The sequence below is a fragment of the Sarcophilus harrisii genome, chromosome 4 (assembly GCF_902635505.1).
Source record: "Sarcophilus harrisii chromosome 4, mSarHar1.11, whole genome shotgun sequence".
Lineage (NCBI taxonomy): Eukaryota > Metazoa > Chordata > Mammalia > Dasyuromorphia > Dasyuridae > Sarcophilus > Sarcophilus harrisii.
In genome coordinates, this window is record NC_045429.1 from 449,130,734 (window position 1) to 449,148,846 (window position 18,113).

The 18,113-nt window shown below is 50.9% G+C and overlaps 1 protein-coding gene across 1 annotated transcript in view; it reads left to right on the forward strand.

Annotated features, from left to right (window-relative positions):
* SRRM3 (serine/arginine repetitive matrix 3) overlaps positions 1–15,744 on the forward strand; it is a 106,217-nt gene extending 90,473 nt beyond the window's left edge. Inside the window, exons 12-14 of the mRNA XM_031967993.1 lie at positions 7,373–7,776; positions 10,806–10,943; positions 13,320–15,744. Coding sequence (XP_031823853.1) covers positions 7,373–7,776; positions 10,806–10,943; positions 13,320–13,548 — 771 coding nt within the window. The 3' untranslated portion in view covers positions 13,549–15,744. The remainder of the gene's footprint in view (positions 1–7,372; positions 7,777–10,805; positions 10,944–13,319) is intronic.
* Positions 15,745–18,113: the final 2,369 nt, after the last annotated feature.

The window sequence follows — 18,113 nt, forward strand, 5'->3', positions numbered from 1 at the left end:
CTGTTCAGATTTTAGCCTCAGTCCCTGTGCCTTTCTGTCCCATCACAGTAGGACACACCTACTGTCATCCTTAGAGACTTAAGGGTTTCTCTGCTGAGCCTTTCCTTTGGTCTCTATTTGACCGTCTTTCATGGCCCTGGGGTCTGCCCTCTCTAGCTCCCTTTCCACTCTTTGTTAATTTAGGCTCTTGAATCCAGGAGAAAGGTGATGCTCCAACTGGGATTTGTCAGGAACATATCAGCATCTCCACAGTCAATTCCTGTCATCTGAAAAAAAAAAAAAGAATTAAACAGTTAATCCACAAATTTAGTTGCAACCTCAGGCCAGAAACTGACCTGGGTATGAAGAATAAAAAGACAAAAGTAAAACTGTCCTTGTCTTCAAAGAGCCTACATCCTAAAGTTGGCTGGGGAGGAGGTTTTAGGGACAGGAGAAAAAATTATGAAAATGCTTTGAGGGCCACCTCTCTGCTTCCAGCCAGAAAGGAAAATGAGAACTAGAGTGGGAGTGTTCTTCTTATGCACATAACTCTCACTTGTAGAGGACACACTGAATGGCCAATGGGGGACAGGTGTTGAAACCTCCTAAGCCCAACCTGGTTGACTTCCCTTTTAAATGGACAGTTTTCCTTTCCACTTTCATCCTTCCATTCTGACTGGCTTCTTTTGGATTGCCCTTCTCTCTCTCTCTCTCTCTCTCTCTCTCTCTCTCTCTCTCTCTCTCTCTCTCTTTCTCTTTCTCTTCCCTCCTCTTTCTCTTACCCTCCCCATCTCTGTCTCTTTCCTTTCCTCCCCCAGCTATGGGCCCCCTCCATGTTGTTCCATTTCCATCTGCTGCTTATTGCATGCTCTCTGGAAGGTCTCTGTTGGTAAGAGAGTTAAAGGCAACTCGGCTCAGACATTTGGAATAAAAACAAAAATGAACAAGAGCAGAGCAAAGTCAAATGATTGCTTGGGGTGTCCAGAAACGCCGCCCTACAGGGTGGGGTGGGGTGCAACCCCCCTCTCCCCTGCCCCAGCCAAAGCAACTGCTTTATTAGCCGGGGGTGGAAAGTGGCAAATACTAAAAAGAGTCATTGTCTTTTTCCCATTCTGCATCCAAATGGGAGATTTTCCTTTTCTTTGTTATTATTGCATTCCTGTCACTGACCAATCAGAAGGTAGGTATTTGTCTGGCTACGCACGTTCCCATCTCCAGATAAGCCTTGCAGCACTGAGCTTGGTTTTAATGTGATATTCTCTCTCTCTCTCTCTCTCTCTCTCTCTCTCTCTCTCTCTCTCTCTCTCTTCTTTTCTCTTCTCTCTCTCTCCCTCTCTCTCTCTCTCTCTTCTCTCTCCTCTCTCCTCTCTCTCCCTTTCTTAAGATTTTTTGATGGTTCTATATGTTTTAATCATTTTTTAAAGCTAAAAGGCCATTTATTTCTCCTTTTTTATTTGTTTTTTGGGAATTTCCTTCTTGTCCTCCCCATTCTAATTCATCTTTTTTCTTTTGCTTTCCTCTTTTCTTCCTTTTCTTCTTCATTCCTTGCCCTTATGTATTTCCTCTACCTCCCTTCTATACCCCTCCTCTTCCTTCCTTCCTTCCCCTTTCCTTTTATACTAGTTTCTTTTTTCTCTTCCTTCTTTCTTCCTTGTCCTTCCTTCCTTCCTTCCTTCCTTCCTTCCTTCCTTCCTTCCTTCCTTCCTTCCTTCCTTCCTTCTCTCTCTCTCTCTCTCTCTCTCTCTCTCTCTCTCTCTCTCTTCTCTTCTCTCTCTCTCTCTCTCTCTCTCTCTCTCTCTCTCTCTCTCTCTCTCTCTCTCTCTCTCTCTCTCTCTCTCTCTCTCCTCTCTCTCTCTCTCCTCTCTTTCCTATTTCTCCTCAATCTCGTTGTTGTTAGAATGCATTTCTGTGTGGTTTTAGCCTCCTGACTCTGTATTTCCTGTTGTGAACAGTGCATTGTGTTGAGTTCATTGAATTTCCTCTGCTGCCTGAAGTGGCAGATACCCAAAATTCACCCAACCTGGGAAGTCGTTCTCTCCGACTGGCCAGGTTGAGGGCTAGCTTGAGAAAGAACCAGGAAGAAGATACATTGGTTTTGATCCCAGCTGCCCTGAATCCATTACAACCTTTTGGTGCTAAACTTTGGCATCAAGATTCTCAAGGAAGTTTCAGGATGACAGCCAGGAAGAAGAGAAGTAATTTGTCCTTCTTCCATTATGAAACGGGATCTTTCACAAAGAGATTCTAATGAGTAAAACATATCCTCCTTTTCTCACCTACACCAACTCCCCATTTCCTTTCCCCTGTGGGTTTTGGCTGGGCTCGGTGGAGTTAAAATGCTATTTGAACATCCCTCTAGGATAACATTTGAGGGGAAGCCTGGGGAAGAATGGGTTCCTCCTTTCTCTTCCCCTTGGGCTTTCTTTAGGGACCTCAGAGCAAATGGCAACCTGGGGCAATGCTAGGGCTCTGGGTAGCAGCTGTAGACTTCAGATGGGGGAGGATTGTCAGGACAATTCAGCAGTGTCTCCTGGAGAACCTCAGGGCTTGGGGAAAGCTCCAAGATGTAGCTTCTGCACCAAAAATGGAGACTGAGCCATGCAGCATGGCTGTTTTGCGGGCACTGGATTTTAGTTGGCCTTGAGGAAGAGCATCCTGGGTTTTGAGAGCTGTCTTGCCAAGGAAAATCCACACAAAACTTCTTCCCAGCGGGAGGTCTTCATGTAGAGGCTGGGTATGGATAGGGAAGAGGAGGTATTCTTTTGTGGACAAGATGGTCCCCAAGTTCCCTCCCAGCTCTGAAAGTTCTAAAGAAAAATGGGCAACTAGAATTTCTAGAATATAGTGGAGTCCAGCCCAGTTGGGATGTTCTGAATTCTATCAGAACTGGGAGGGAACATAGAAGTCCCTGTCCCTGAACCAACTTGAGGAGGCTGAGCCACTCACCCAGGGTCCAGGAGCCCAGGCTAGGACTGATCTCACCTCCTACCCTAAGAACAGTCCTTAGGCTATCTCCAGCAGACTCTCATCTCATTGTCTCTTGTGGAAGAGAAAGGAACCTTCTTCCCCCTGGCTTTATTTGCATCTCCATTTATGACCCTTCCTCATGAAAGTAGAGGAGAGAAGATTCTTTGGGGGTAGAGGGTGGAGAGGATTACAGACCCCTTATTTAAGTAATTTAGGGGATTTCAGGTTACTAAATCCCCTCCGGGGAAACAGGTCAGTAATTGAATTTGTGATTTCTTAGTCTTAGAGTGTTGCCTGGGGGTACTAAGAGATACTGTTTGGGGGTGCGAGATAAGTGACTGGTCCAATCTATTAACAAGCATAAATTGAGTTTACCTTATTCTGACATAGGGCTAAACCCTAGAGATACAAAGATAATTCAAATCCAGTCTCTGCTCTCAGGAGGCTTACAATCTAAAAGGGAAGCAACATACAGAAACACAAAGGGCTAGTTTGTAGCAGAGATAGGGCTTTGTACTCTAGTGTCCCTGACTCCAAGGCTACTTTCTCTCAAGGGAGGAAACTTAGGGGTGGGGCATTAAAGGGCTAGAATAAGGAAAGGGCTTTGCCTTGGTAAGATAGCTGGAATTCTATTTCCCCCAATCTCTTCCTCTGCTTCCCCTCACCCCAAACAATTTTACCATCAGATTAATTAGGTCATTCTCTCAGAGCACCAACAGTGGCTGACCTCCCCAAACACTACCTCCTTCCCCCAAGATTCCAGGGACTTTTAAAGCTGAATGACAAACACCCCTCCCCAAATAAGGAAGAACATTTGGAGGAGCCCAGCCAACCTCAGTTCCCCTTTCAAGAGGCCTGAGATTGGATTTTTTCAAAGGAAAAGAATTTTTTTTGCGCTTTTTTTTGCTATTACAAAAAATATTTGGGTATGACTCATTCATTTTGTCCCTTCTTTCTCCGCTATCAGTCTATCCCATTGAGGTTTCATCCTTGTCCTTCATCCTCTGTGACTACACTTCTACAGGAAGATGGGACTAAAGTACTCTTGTCTGTATTAAGCTTTATGCTTTATTTGACTTACACCGACCCCACAAGGGAGAAAAAAAACACTTTCCCACACACAATTTCATGCAATGGCCCACAAGTCAGGGAAGAGGCGAATGATCCTCATTTTTGCAGATGGGGATACTGAGGCTCAGAGACATTAGGTCATTTTCACAGTCACACTTTGCAAATTAGTGTGGTAAAGGCAGCACCAAGACCTTTGGCTCCTACTGGAAAGTGGGTGTGATCCCTATGTGTTTTTGCCCATTTTCACCTCCAAAGCTCTTCCTCATCTATTAGTGATTAACTTCCACATCATGTCCCCTCACCTCCGCACAAATATAATCTCTCTTAATTCTGTGCTTTTTGAGAGGACAAAATACTATGCTGGGGAAAGTCCTGATTTGGAAACAAGCAAAGCTAGAAAGTTATAATGGTTACCCCCGGGCGCCAGTGGAATTTAATTCTGGGTGACTTATGTGATAGGAAGAAAAGAATAGTTAGATGTTGTAAGAGGGAGAGGTTCAAACACTGACCAGAAATGGAATTGAAAGATAGGCACCTGCCTGGCTTTGAGTTTTTGAGGCCCCTGAAAATTTCATTCCCGAGTTGACCACGCACTGCAAGACTGACTCCTGCAGAGCCATCCCAGAGCCGGCCAGCACTTGCAGGAAGACAGGGGACGATGGCTCAGAGTGTGGTTGGCCAGATAAGCAGCAAATACGGAAATTTCAATCAGCTGCCAAATTGAAGATTTTAGACACTAACAAAGTTCGGAGGAGTGAGAGTTCAACAAAGTAATGAATCATTTAATGAGCACTTATTATGCATTGCCTAGTACGGCGCTAGGTGCTGAGGATGTAGATAACCAGGAGACTTTATGGAGGAGGTAGGATTTAAATTTGGGAAATAGACTTCCCAATGTTTTTTTACAATTTTACCTCCAAAGCTGTTCCCCTACTCGTTCCCCTACTCGTTTTATTTTCACCACAAGACTTGGGAGACTAGAATGGAAGCAGGAATAATTCTCCCCATTTCAAAGATACTACAGTAGCTGAGTCCCAAGGTGCAGGATGGATTGATGATAGGGATGAATTGAACCCAGTTCTCCTGGAGTGGGGTTTGGGGAGTGGGGCCGGATGCTGCGGAGGAGAGTGACAGGTGATGCAAACTTGAGCCCTTGGGGAATCAAGAAAAGTAGGCTGCTGGATACTCGATGGGATGCAGTTGAGGCGATTCCTCAGGTCATGGGTCAGACTGCTTATGTATGGTGGGTTCCCATACCCCTGAGGAGCCATTCCAGTAATGCTGCCTTACCACCTCGTGCCACTGAACCTGTCTTAAGGCATGGAGGAGAGGGCTTATGGTGGGGAGGGAACATCTGGATCCAGCAGTCAGCTCGTCCCTCCTGCCACCCCTGCCCTCTTTTCATCCAAAGACCCCCTAGAACATGTTCCCATGGTTCCCAGGGCTGGTTTTCCTGGGGAAGCCGTCCATACCCCTTTTTGGTCTGTGCCCATTGGCCGCTCCGGTTACCAGTGGGTGGCTCTCCACCAAAGTGTCTTGGGCTCTGACTACCCTTTGGTGTCGATCCCCTGATCTCAATCAAGGTCAAGACGATTTCCGGCTAAAAGGAAGCATGTGGGCAAAGTCTCCTCTCCTAACCCCAGGTCCTAAAATAGCCTTGCAGACAGACACCTCATTACTGCTCCCCTAGATGGCCTTACATCATACTCAGGAAACCAACTCTTCCCCAGAAAGCCCCTGAAATTTGCTCAAGACTTGAGCTTTGTTCATAGCCCCATAATCCTCTCCGACCCCCCGCCCTCATCCAAGGACCCTAAGAAACGTTTCCCTGGTGATGTTGATGGTAGAAGGAAATTGAGGAAAGCACCAATGAGTCCCTCTCTACTCGCTGCCTCCTACACCCTCCACTTAGCCCCTTCCAGAGGCCTTTTCCAAGGTTTCTGCCACCTCTTTCGAGATCCTCCTGCCAGGGCTGGCCATTGATCTCTGCCGGGGGCAGAGCAGCAGAATGATAAGCACAGGGAACCTTTTCCTTTTTTATTTTTATTTTTTATTTTTATTTTTTTGCTTCCAGCCTTTATTTTAGCTTCCAAAAATCCAAGGTGATCCCTGTCCAACCTGTTTCATAACTTGGTTTTCAAATCTCTCTGTACACACACACCTAAAAACAGGCAAGCAAAGATCCAGGTGAGCTCATTCACCAGTCATTCCTTCCTGAGTCAATGGCTCAGTAATTGGTGATTCCTGGTGATGGCAAGACCAAGGTCGAGGAAACGGGTTGGTTCGTTTTGATCTCTCTCTCTATCTATCTCTCTTGCATTTTTGTGAATCTAATGATGAACTTATGTTGCCCCACTTTTCCCTTCTCTTCACACCTTACCTACTAAAGGAGGAAATGCCACTTTTTTGGTAAGTGGACGTTAACCAAGAGGGACTTAAAAATCAGAATTTAAAAAAAAAAAAAAGAGAAAAAGAAAGACAGTAGGATGAAGCTACTTACAGCTCAACAGCTCTCTGCAGGGCCCAAAAGAAAAAAAAAAAAAAATCAGTTTCCCAGGAGTTCAGAGACATATTTTATTTCAGTATCTATGACATTTGTGGTTTATTATTATTTTTTTCTGTTTTTTTTTCTTCCTTTCTCTGGTTCTGTTTTCAGTTGAGTTCTCCCTAAACCCTCCCTCGTGCCGCTGTCCCCTCCCCTTCCCCCAGCCCTTCCCCAGCCCTTCCCCATCTCCTGTTATTTGAACTCATCTCTTCATTATAGAGCTCCATCTCTCTCTCTCTCGGTCTCTCTATCCACGCTGTTCCCCTTTTCTGTCCCTGCCACCTCTGATATCTCCCGTGTTGTTGTTCCCCGCCCCCCTCCTCTTCCTTTCCTCGCCCCCCTTCCCCCTTTTCCCTCGGTTTGGGTTCTTTGGCCCGCCCCGGGACCCCCTTCTCCTCTCTTCGCCATCCCTCAGTCGCTCTTTCATCACCTCCGCCCCAGCCCATCCTCCCCCCCCCCCCCCCCCCCCCCCCCCGCCCCCGTGTCGTCCCCCGACCTGGTGCTCCCTCCTCCTCTCCTTCCGATCCGTCCCTTGGTGTTTTTGCATGCGAAGAGACTTGCATGAGCTGCATTTATGGAGGCCCACCCAGCAGGTGCGATCAGGAAGGCAGGCAGGAAGGGGCAGGGCAGGGCAGGGCAGCAGGGTCTGTGTAGTTTGCAGAATGCACCGTGCGTTGACGATGTGAGCGACAGCGCGTCCCGGGAGGTTCTCTTTAAAAGCCCGTCTCTCCTTCTCTCCCCTCCCCTCCCTCTCTCTCTCTCCCCCTCCGTCTCTCGTCTTCTCTCTCTTTCTCTGTGTCCCCCGTTCAGAGGCCCGACTCGCCCGAGCCCCGAGCCCACACCAAAGCGGAGCCAGCAGCGACCACGCCGCCCCGGGGGAAGGAGGGGCGAAGCCCCGGCTCCGCCTCGCCGCAGCCCCCGGCCAGGGGAGGCCGAGGAGGCCCCGGCGGAGGAGGCTCGGGAGCCTTGACCGGAGGCGGCGGAGGCGCCTGCGGGAGCGTAGCGGGAGAAGCCAAGCACCGGCGGCGCTCGCGCTCCGCCACTTCGGCGCCGCGGCGCAAAGGACGGCGGCGGCCCCGCGGCCCGGCCCCCCGGAGCTCCCCGCGATCTCTCAGCCGCGCGGGCTCCAGCAGCGATTCGGACGCGTCGGCCGTCTCCCACCAGCCGGGCCCAGAACCCAGCCAAGAACGGAGCCACAGCGCCTCTGGGAAAAAGTGAGAGCCCGTGGGCCCGCCGCTTGGGACTGGACTGGGCGGCCGCGAGCCTTGTCACCTAGCACCCTCACCCAGCTTAACCCTGACACCTAGCACCCTCACCCAGCCAGCCCTGCCACCCAGCACCCCTTCTCAGCCCAGCCATTCCTGACACCTAGAACCCTCACCCAGCTTAACCTTGTCACCCCTTCTCAGCCCAGTCATCCCTGACACCTAGAACCCTCACCCAGCTTAACCCTGACACCTAGAACCCTCACCCAGCTTAATCTTGTCATCCCTTCTCAGCCCAGCCATTCCTGACACCTAGAACCCTCACCCAGCTTAACCCTGACACCTAGCACCCTCACCCAGCCAGCCCTGCCACCCAGCACCCCTTCTCAGCCCAGCCATTCCTGACACCTAGAACCCTCACCCAGTCTAGACCTATCACCTAGCATCCCTTCTCAGCCCAGCCATTCCTGACACCTAGAACCCTCACCCAGCTTAACCCTGTCACCTAGAACCCTCACCCAGCTTAATCTTGTCATCCCTTCTCAGCCCAGCCATTCCTGACACCTAGAACCCTCACCCAGCTTAACCCTGACACCTAGCACCCTCACCCAGCTTAACCCTGACACCTAGCACCCTCACCCAGCCAGCCCTGCCACCCAGCACCCCTTCTCAGCCCAGCCATTCCTGACACCTAGAACCCTCACCCAGCTTAACCTTGTCACCCCTTCTCAGCCCAGTCATCCCTGACACCTAGAACCCTCACCCAGCTTAACCCTGACACCTAGAACCCTCACCCAGCTTAATCTTGTCATCCCTTCTCAGCCCAGCCATTCCTGACACCTAGAACCCTCACCCAGCTTAACCCTGACACCTAGCACCCTCACCCAGCTTAACCCTGACACCTAGCACCCTCACCCAGCCAGCCCTGCCACCCAGCACCCCTTCTCAGCCCAGCCATTCCTGACACCTAGAACCCTCACCCAGCTTAACCTTGTCACCCCTTCTCAGCCCAGTCATCCCTGACACCTAGAACCCTCACCCAGCTTAACCCTGACACCTAGAACCCTCACCCAGCTTAATCTTGTCATCCCTTCTCAGCCCAGCCATTCCTGACACCTAGAACCCTCACCCAGCTTAACCCTGACACCTAGCACCCTCACCCAGCCAGCCCTGCCACCCAGCACCCCTTCTCAGCCCAGCCATTCCTGACACCTAGAACCCTCACCCAGTCTAGACCTATCACCTAGCATCCCTTCTCAGCCCAGCCATTCCTGTCACCCAGCACCCTCACCCAGCTTAACCCTGTCACCTAGCACCTCACCTCAGCCCAGTCAGGCCTGACCCCTGCTTTTGACCAGCACCATCTACATGGTCTTGGTTAAAACACTTCCTGGGCCTCAGTTTCCCCAGCTGTAAAGTAGGAGGGGGAAGCTAGATGGCTTCTGAAGTCCCTTCTAGCTCTAAAGCTATGATTCCATGACAGCCCTTAGAATTTGAATATGCTGGCCCCACTCTCGATACAGTCTTGGATAATACATTCCCTAGTCTGAAGAAGAAGTTGAAGACTGTCTCTTTCTCTCTGCCTCTCTCTCTGTTTTTGTCTCTCTCATCTCTCTGTCTCTGTCTCTGTCTGTGTCTGTCTCTCTGTCTCTGTCCACACACATATATCCCCCACACGTGCACTGAATTCCCAGTTACTCAGTTCCCTGATGGGGCACAGAATGGGATTCACAGACAGAGGATCAAAAATCTTCCTCCTTAGTTCTTAGACTCTTGTCGGCGTGTCCCCGAGTAGACAGGCTAACCCGATGACACCCTTTCTTAGCCAGGTCTTCAGATTAGTCCAAGTCCCGACACACTCATGGCTCAGTTGAAAGTGATGAGTCTGACAGACCTTGTTTGAAATCCCAGCCCTTGGCCTCCCTACCATGTGACCTTGAGCCTTAGTGGTACCTAAGTCCCTTCTAGCTCTGAAGGGGTCTCTTTATGTTTCAAGACAAGAGGGATGGGAATTTACTGAGAAGATTCTTTAAGGAGCCCAAATTAGTAACCTGAAGCACCTTCTGATCATTAGTTGGTGGGGATCGAAGCCGCTTGGAAGGTACCTGAAAAGTCAGGAATCCAATCCCCTTCTGTTACATCTGGGGAAACTGAGACCCAGCAGAATGAGAGCCACTGATTCTTGCCCAGTCACATTTCCCAGGATTAAGCAGATTTAGTCAGCATCTAGCTGCCCCAGCCTGTGCCCCCAATTGAGGGATAGGGTGGAGAATATCCATGGATTTGAACTCAGAAGGTTGAAACTGGATTCTAGCACCTAGACTTTTAAGCTGTGTGATCCTGGGAATGTATTTACCTTCTGGGGCCCCCAGGTTTCTCCTCTGCCAAATAATGAGGTGCTTAAAGCTTCTCCTAAACTAAAGAATAGGACTAGAAATAATGACTTAGCATCTGGAGCTAGATTTTGGGCTGCCTAGGAAAAGCTCATGGGATTCCCCCCATAACAGCCCCTAAGTGTGATCAAGTGCCTTCCCCAGGTAGGCTTGTTGCTATCCAAGCTTATCAGTGGTGGAGAGAAAGAGTGCCCCTGTCAGGTCCCATCCCTAGACCTCCAAATCCTATTCCCCTACTCCCTCTCCCCCAAGAGATGAGGGCTGATGGGAGCAACATCTTTGCTTCTCTATGGGAGAAAACCACAAGGTGACAAGGCCCTGCCTGATGGGAGGGGGATCAAACCGGGTTGCAGCTCCTGGAAGGCAATGGGCACACAGATCCTCAGAGAACTCCTAATGAAAGGGTCCAGCAGCTCATGATGAGGGTGCAGCAATGGTCACATGATGATGTGGGGACATAGGGAAGGCAGCCCTCAAGTTTGGGGGCCTTGGAATTGGAAGGGCCTCAGTGGCACAGAGTCAAGGGAAAGTATCGGGGATGAGAGAAGGGGCAAAGAAAAAGCAAAGGGAGGGATTGGAAGAAAGATTTTGAAATCCAAAGGTCCACCATCAACTCCAATTAACATGAGCCCATCTCCATTCCAGAGAGAAGGAAGGTGATGGCCGGACAAGGCACCCAGAGGGGGAAGCTACCAGGCCTCGACGGCGGTCCCGGAGTTACTCGCCCATCCGGAAGAGACGTCGGGATTCACCTAGTTTCATGGAGCCTAGGCGGATTACCAGGTAGGGGACCAAAGGGAGGGATGGGAGAGGGACTAATCAAGGGGTAGATATTGTGACCAGGGCCATGGACTCGATACAGAAGAGATAGGGGATACCCAACCCTGAGTGCTTGATCTTGGAAAATTCGAAGGAAAAATTCATCGGACTCCCCGAGAGCTACATAGAAAATGTCATTGATCACAAAAGATTCAGGGCTGGGAGTCAGGGCTCATTGCTGGATTCAGTGACCAATGTCAGGTATCTGGGGTCTCCAATGGAAATGGGAATTCAGTGTCAGACTTGAGAGCTCAGGGCTAGGGAACAGGGAGTCAGAGTTGGAGATCAGGGTCCCCGTGTCAAGGAGGGAGGCTCAGTGTCCGAGATGGAGGCCGAGTGTCAAAGATTAAAAAGCTCAATGTCAGTGTTGGAAGCTGATTGTCAAAGATAATCATTCAGTGCAAGGGCTGAGGACTCAAGGTCAAGGATCATTATCAAGGACAAAAGCCCAGTGCCAGCTCTGTGGTGAGAATGATGGTTGGGGTATGGGGGGTAAAGGCTCACTGTCAGGGGCTGAGGGGCAGGGGTCAAGTCTCTGTGAAACACTGATAAAGAAACATGGGAGAGAAAGCAGCTCAGCATCAAATTCTATGGGTTTAGGGCTGGATGTGGGAGAGAGTTGGCGAGGTTAGCCAGTCTGCTAGATGCAGCAGGGTGTTCAGAGACCCCTCCCACTCCACTAAGACCCTGTTCCCCTGTTGATCTCTTCTTTTTCCCTTCCATCTCAAGGTTCCACCTGGAGGGAAGCTGTGGCCAGGATGGGGGAGGGGGGACCAGCTTGGTTACCATGGTAACCCTCCATCAGGACCCTCCCCCATCCCTGAGGGCTGCCTGGAAAATCCCTGTGTGAGGTGTTCAGTTCTCTCAGTCTGTCTGTCTGCCTCTGACAAGACTAACAGTTCTGCCTAGCTTTAAACTCTCTCTCTAGGAACCGGGGGGCAGGAGGAAGAAATAGGGAGGAAAACAAGACCTGGGGCTAGTGGGCTCTCCCTTTCTTTCGAGCTCCACACTTGGCGTCCCCTCCATCCCCGCCTTGCCACCGTATTTCTCTTTAGGTCTATTCTGAGTTCCCAGCTTCCCTTCAGGCTGAGGGCAGGGATAGCTTAGCCCTTTGGACATGGACTCCTTCAAACCCCCTGGAAAGGATTAAAAAGTATCAGATCTTGCCCTGAAATCAGTCAGGGGCTTTGTGAATTGGGACCCCCCCCATTGCCGGAACTGACTGGGACTTAACCCCCCCCCATATCTCCTGGATGAAGGACCCCCCCCATCTTAAACCTCCATTTCTCCCTGTCCACCACATGCAAGGGGTGAAGCCTGAGAATGGTGACTCCTCAATCAAACACCGAGGCAACGTGTTACTGTAGAAGCAGCTCTGGTGGGCAGGTCTGAGGTCCTGGGTCATTTTCAGGAGCTTCCACTTAGTCAATAATCAGGATGACACTGAGCTAAAAGCTAGTAGCCCTGAGCAACTTTGCCTCAGTTTCCTCATCTGAAAAATGAAGGGGGGGCTAAGGTTCCACCCAGCTCCTGATCTAGGAGCCCATCTTTTCCTCTCTGGGAGTAGGGGGAGACACCAGCTGTGACCACAGGACCATTACTGCCCCTGGATAAGGTGCTTCCTGCCCTCCTCCTTCACTAACCCCACAATGTTTTCCTTCCTCTATTAACTGGGGTCTCTGAGGGGCTCCCTGCTAACCATTCCTCTCTTCTATTGACCACAGCTACCTGGCTCTAGACTAATTTCTAGAAACCTGAGTACCTAAGGGGGAAGCAGGGGGAGGGAGACTGGCTGCCTGTTTGTTTTTTCTGGGGGTGAGGATGGCCCACAGGATGGTCATTTCCTCAAGATCTAAGAAGTGGAAGATATTACAGTGGAAAGAGGCCCAGGCTATAGCTCCAGCCCTGCCTGTATGACCTTAACCCAGTCACTTACCCATTAATTGTCTCTTCTGGAGGTGTTTTGGGGACTTGGTTCACTCCCTTCCCACCCTGGATGAGCCCCTACAAAATGAGCCCACATCACTAGGCGGTACTCTGCCAAACTTTAGAAGGTGGAAAATACTTCCTGGCTTTTGAATTAATGGAATTAGTGAATGTTGGCTCTGTGGGACTTGGGCAAGTAATTTGACTTTTCTGTGGCCTTAGGCTCCTCATCTATAAAATGGGAGGATAGACTCCATGGCCTCCTAGTACCTAGAGGAGCCTTTCTCTCCTGAAGATGCGAGTCCCCCTCCCTTCCAGCTTCTCTGCTCAAGTGCTCGGGTTATTTGCAGCCAAGTATGCCCCGCCAGGAGGGCCTGCTGCTGCCGCAGGGCCTGATGTCTCTTCTCCCCACAGCGCCCGGAAGCGCCCCATCCCCTACTACCGGCCCAGCCCCTCATCGTCGTCCTCGTCCTCCAGCTCCTGGAGCAGCCACTCCTACAGCCGCAGCCGCAGCGGGAGCCGCAGCCCAGACAGCTACAGCAGCCGCAGCGGGAGCCGCAGCCGGACCCGCAGCCCCTCCAGGACCCCCAGCCCCAGCCCCAGCTACAACAGCCGCAGCAGCTCGGAAAGCGGTGGCTTCTGAAGCCCAGAGAGACCCACGCTCCCTCTCCCCCGGATGCCTGCTCCTTCCTACTCCCACTCAAGAGCCCCCCGGACGCAGCTGCCCCTGGTCCAAGGGACCCACTGTGAGGGGCTCGGAGGACCGGGAGGCGGGCCAGAGCCAGGAGGCAGGGGCGAGCGGGCCGTTCTCCTGTGTGGGCTGTGGGAGACTCCCCCCCCTACATACACCTCACTCCCCACCCCCCAGCCCTTCATATTTCTCATACCCCACCCCCGGGGTGGGCCCAGGTATCTGGGCAGCCCAGGCCAAAAGCCCCTCGAGGCCAAATTCTCCCACTGCATCCATCCCTGACCCCTCCCACCAGCACCAGTCGGGGGGCAGAGAGAAAACCTCCAGAGGGATGGAGACTCGGGCCCCAGGCGGGGAGTGTCCTGTGGGCCTAAGCGGGCCTAGGGAAGATTCTCCCCCATCCTCCGGCCTCCTTTCCTCTGACCCTGTTGTACAAGGTTGGGTTGGCAATGGGGGGCGCTCTGTCCTCACGGGAATGGGGCTGGTGTGCCCCAGGACTCTAGAGACCTCTGCCCAGTTTGGGCACAGGGCCTGATGACCAAGATCAGGATCCTACCGCTTCCAGAAGGTGCCCTCTCCGCTCCTTGGAGCTGGGCACCAAGAGCCACTGAACACAGGATATGCTCAGTCTCTGCCCCTGAACCCTGTTCTGCCCTGAGCCATCCACTCCGCAGGGAAGGGGTGTGGGAAAGAATCTGCTTTCCTGGAGAGCCGACCCAAGGAGGCGAAGCCCCCCCTCTCCCAGAATGTATCCCCAGCCCCTGCCCCTCCCTGATTGGTTGGCAGAAGAAGTGAAACCTGGCAACTTCCCGAAGCCCTCTACTCCCTTCACATGTCCCTCCTGTCTCGAGCCTTCTTTTCTTTCCCTCAGCCTTCTGGACTTTCTTTCTTTCTTTCTTTTGGCCTTGTCTTGGGGGAGCTCAACACTTGATGTCCAGGAATGCTCCTGAAAAGGGGGCCTCTGGCTTCAGCTCCCATTAGGAACACCCGGGAGAAATGGTCCAACACTACAGTGAATGGGACCCAGGTTCAATGGAAGACTCCTTGACCTTTGAGCCATGGGGCCATTCACGGAGTGATCCCAAGGAAGGAAAGGAGACATGGCTCTTTTCCTAAGGTGGCTAAAAGGTCACGTACCCAAAGGCAGAAGGATGGAGCGGCTGACCTTTCCATCCCCCAGAAACAGGGCTGGATATTGGGGGCGGGGGAGGTACAAGTGACCACATCAGGCTGACTGTTGGACTCAGGAAGGAAACCTCACCCACAATGCCCTGTCCCTTCCCCAGGGCTGATGTCCCCTGCCATTATGTATTTCACCTGGGTTGAAAGACCCATCAACTAAGCCTCCAGCATGGCCCTCCTCTGAGGTAAACACACTTCCCTACCCAGACACAAGTCTCTCTCATCTGTCGTGCCCTGGGATCTACGTATCTGGCCCCGAGGAGTGACTCGGATTCCAATGGGACTTCCAGAAGTAGTTGCTCAAAGGGAACTAGTGAACCTTCAAAGTGGGCTTTGAACTCCAGGGCCAGTATTACATTAAGTCGGCAACATTACCCTCCCCCAGGAAACTAGGCTGCTATGGGATTTATTTATTAATTAATTTATTTGTGTCTTATTTATTCTCCCCCAGGCCTTGAAGGCCGGGGCCACCCCTCTCCCTATCCACCTTGCCAAGCCAGGTATGGGGATCTTTGGCTCTTGCTGCTCCTTCCCTGGGGAGAGGTTCTCTTCCTCACCACCCCTGCCCTAGGCACACATTGCTCTGGCCCTGGTAAAGGACAATTTTATGGGGGGAGGGTCCTAGGGACCCCACCTCCCCACGTTCCTTCTTGATTCCCACAATATCCCCTCATCCCTTTTGTTCCCCACCCCATTCCAGGAGCTGTGCATCAGGGATATCACCAAGTCTTCCTCAGTCCAATCATGTCCATCTTGGGGGAGGGTAATCTGACCCACGATATGGAGAACAAGCCCGCGCCCCGTCCCCTCGGGTAGGCCAGGATGCTGTTCTGCCTCCATCCGTTCTGAGGTAGGACTCGGCCTGGTTTTTCCTTTCATTTTTCTTTGATTTCTTTCTGATCCTGAGTCGAGGTGTAGTTTCCTTGAGATGGTTGGAATACAATAAAACACAAAGTATACACTGTCCCTGTCATGTGGGGCTGAGTATTCCGTTGTTCCCCCCATATGGGGGGGCTGGTATTTTTCAAAGGGGGGAGATTTTTATTAGTAACTTTATTATAGAATGTCAGTTCCAGAAAGACCGCTAGGAATCATCGAATCCAATCCCTTCACTTTACCGATCAATCAACAAACGTTTATGTTCCAGCTTTGGGCCAAACACGGTTTTGAAGACACAATGTTTACAAAAAAAGGACCTTACATTCTAACGTGTGGGGAGATGGGAGAGCAATAATAGTATATATATGTGTGTGTGTGTGTGTGTGTACACAGAACAAATATAAAGAGAATAAAGGCAAATACTAGGTAACTGGTGGGGTAAGACTTTATGGAGAAGGTGATACTTGAGCTAAGTCTTGAAGGTAGAGAAGAATTCTGTGCAGTAGAACTGAGAAGAGTCCCTGAAGATACACCCAAATGAAGAAACTGAGGCCAGAGAGAACTAATTTGACCCTGGTGAAGTCACAGAGACAGATCCTTGCCTACATTCCCTTCCTGTGTCCCTTTGAGCATTCTGTCACGTCTGCCACATCGCTCCTGTACCTGCCCATTCCCGCAGTCCTGGCCGGACCTGCCAGAGAGAAGGGTCTAATCGTTTCATTCCCTCTGAATTAGGAGAGACTATGAAACCTAGAGAGAGTAATGTTGAATTCAAAGGAATAAATCCCTAATAGTAGAATTTGGCATCAGCGAGGAAGTCTCTGAATGGAGGGAGCTTGCCCCATTATCTTCAAATTCAATCCAATTCCACAAATATTATTAAATATCTACTACACGAAAGGAAATGTGACCTAATGGAGAGAGCACTGACCTGGGAGTCAGGCAAAAACCCCACTTGTGACTCATTGGCTGTGTGATCCTGCTTAAGTTATTTCATCTTTATTTCTGAGGTAGCTCTTTAAGATCATACTTTGCAGCGGAAAGGATTTTCCTCCCTAAGAGCTCCGGACATCCAGGAAACCACAGATTCAGAAGAAACAAAGAAATAAAAACAAGAAATATTTCCTGCTCTCAAGGATCTGTGTTGATACATCATTATCAGTCACTATAACAATTTCAGAATGGAGAGGACATTTAGAATTGTGGGAATCTGGAAAGGTGTCATGGGAAATGTGACAAGTGCATAGACAGGAGTCTAGTTCAACCCTCCACCCTTAGATAACAAAGTGTAGGTGAGGTGAAGAGAATTCCAAGGGAAGGGAAGGAATTCTCAGCTGACTCACACTCTCCTTGACCTCACAGCCTGTAGGGATGGAGAAATAATGGCTGCCATAATCAAATCTGGAGGCTGTGTCTAGGGAATGAAGAAAGAGCAACACTGTATGTCAGGACCAATGTTTAAAGTCCCCCATAGCTTAATGAGGAGTGGTTTGAAATTTCCCTTTTCCAGTAGAGTATGAGGAGAAGGAATCCCTACCCCCTTCTCAAAACAAAGATCCAAGGCAGCTTCCTCTCTCCCTTACCATTCTCTGAGGGAGCAATCCAGCCTCCCCACCCCCAATCAGACCCACCCGTCTTCCCCATTTACTTATAGGGTCTCCAGGATGCGTCATTGCTGGGCAACAGGCTGCTGTGCATTGTTTCCCATCTGGCTGCTGGGAGTGGACAATTACTTGCTCCAGGTGTAGCAGTGAGAGTGGAGAGAAAGCTCAGGCTGGGCTAAAGGAGGGGAGCACAGGTTACCTTCCTGGGTGGGGTCCGCAGGGTGATGCAGGCGATAACCATACTGTGTCTCCCACAGGGAGAACAATGAATGAGAGCGGCTGTCGATGCCGAGTTTTAACAGGAGGCGGCAGCAGCTTCAGGTGTTGACTTGAGAAGGGCTGGATAACCTGTGCTGAGGTTGTGTGCACAGCCGCAGTGGGACCCGCAGCAAATCCCATTTAAGAGCCGAGTTGCTCAGGGACCAGAGATTTTGCCAATATGAGTGAGGGGTTTTTCTGTTCACTCCGTGGCTCCAAGGAAAAGAGTAGGAAATTTGTCAAGTCCCTGCGGCAGATTCAACGCACAGAGTGGGCTACTCGGTGTGAAGGCTAAGGGCTTCCTGCTGGATATGGAAGCCCGAAGTCGCTACTGTGTCTGGGTGCTCAGTGTCAGTGTCGGAAAGGATGCCCTTGAGAGGGATGCAGGCAGCCCAAGATGAGGCAGAAGGATGCCATGTCTGGGAGGCGGGATCCCTGTCAGGAACTGGGGGTTCAGCTTCAGGGATGGAGGACTCCGCTTTGGGGAAGCAGAATCACTGTCGGGAATTGGGGGTTCAGGGTCAGCGATGGAGGACTCCTTTTCGGGGAGCGGAATCACTGTCAGGAATTGGGGGTTCAGTGTTAGGGATGGAG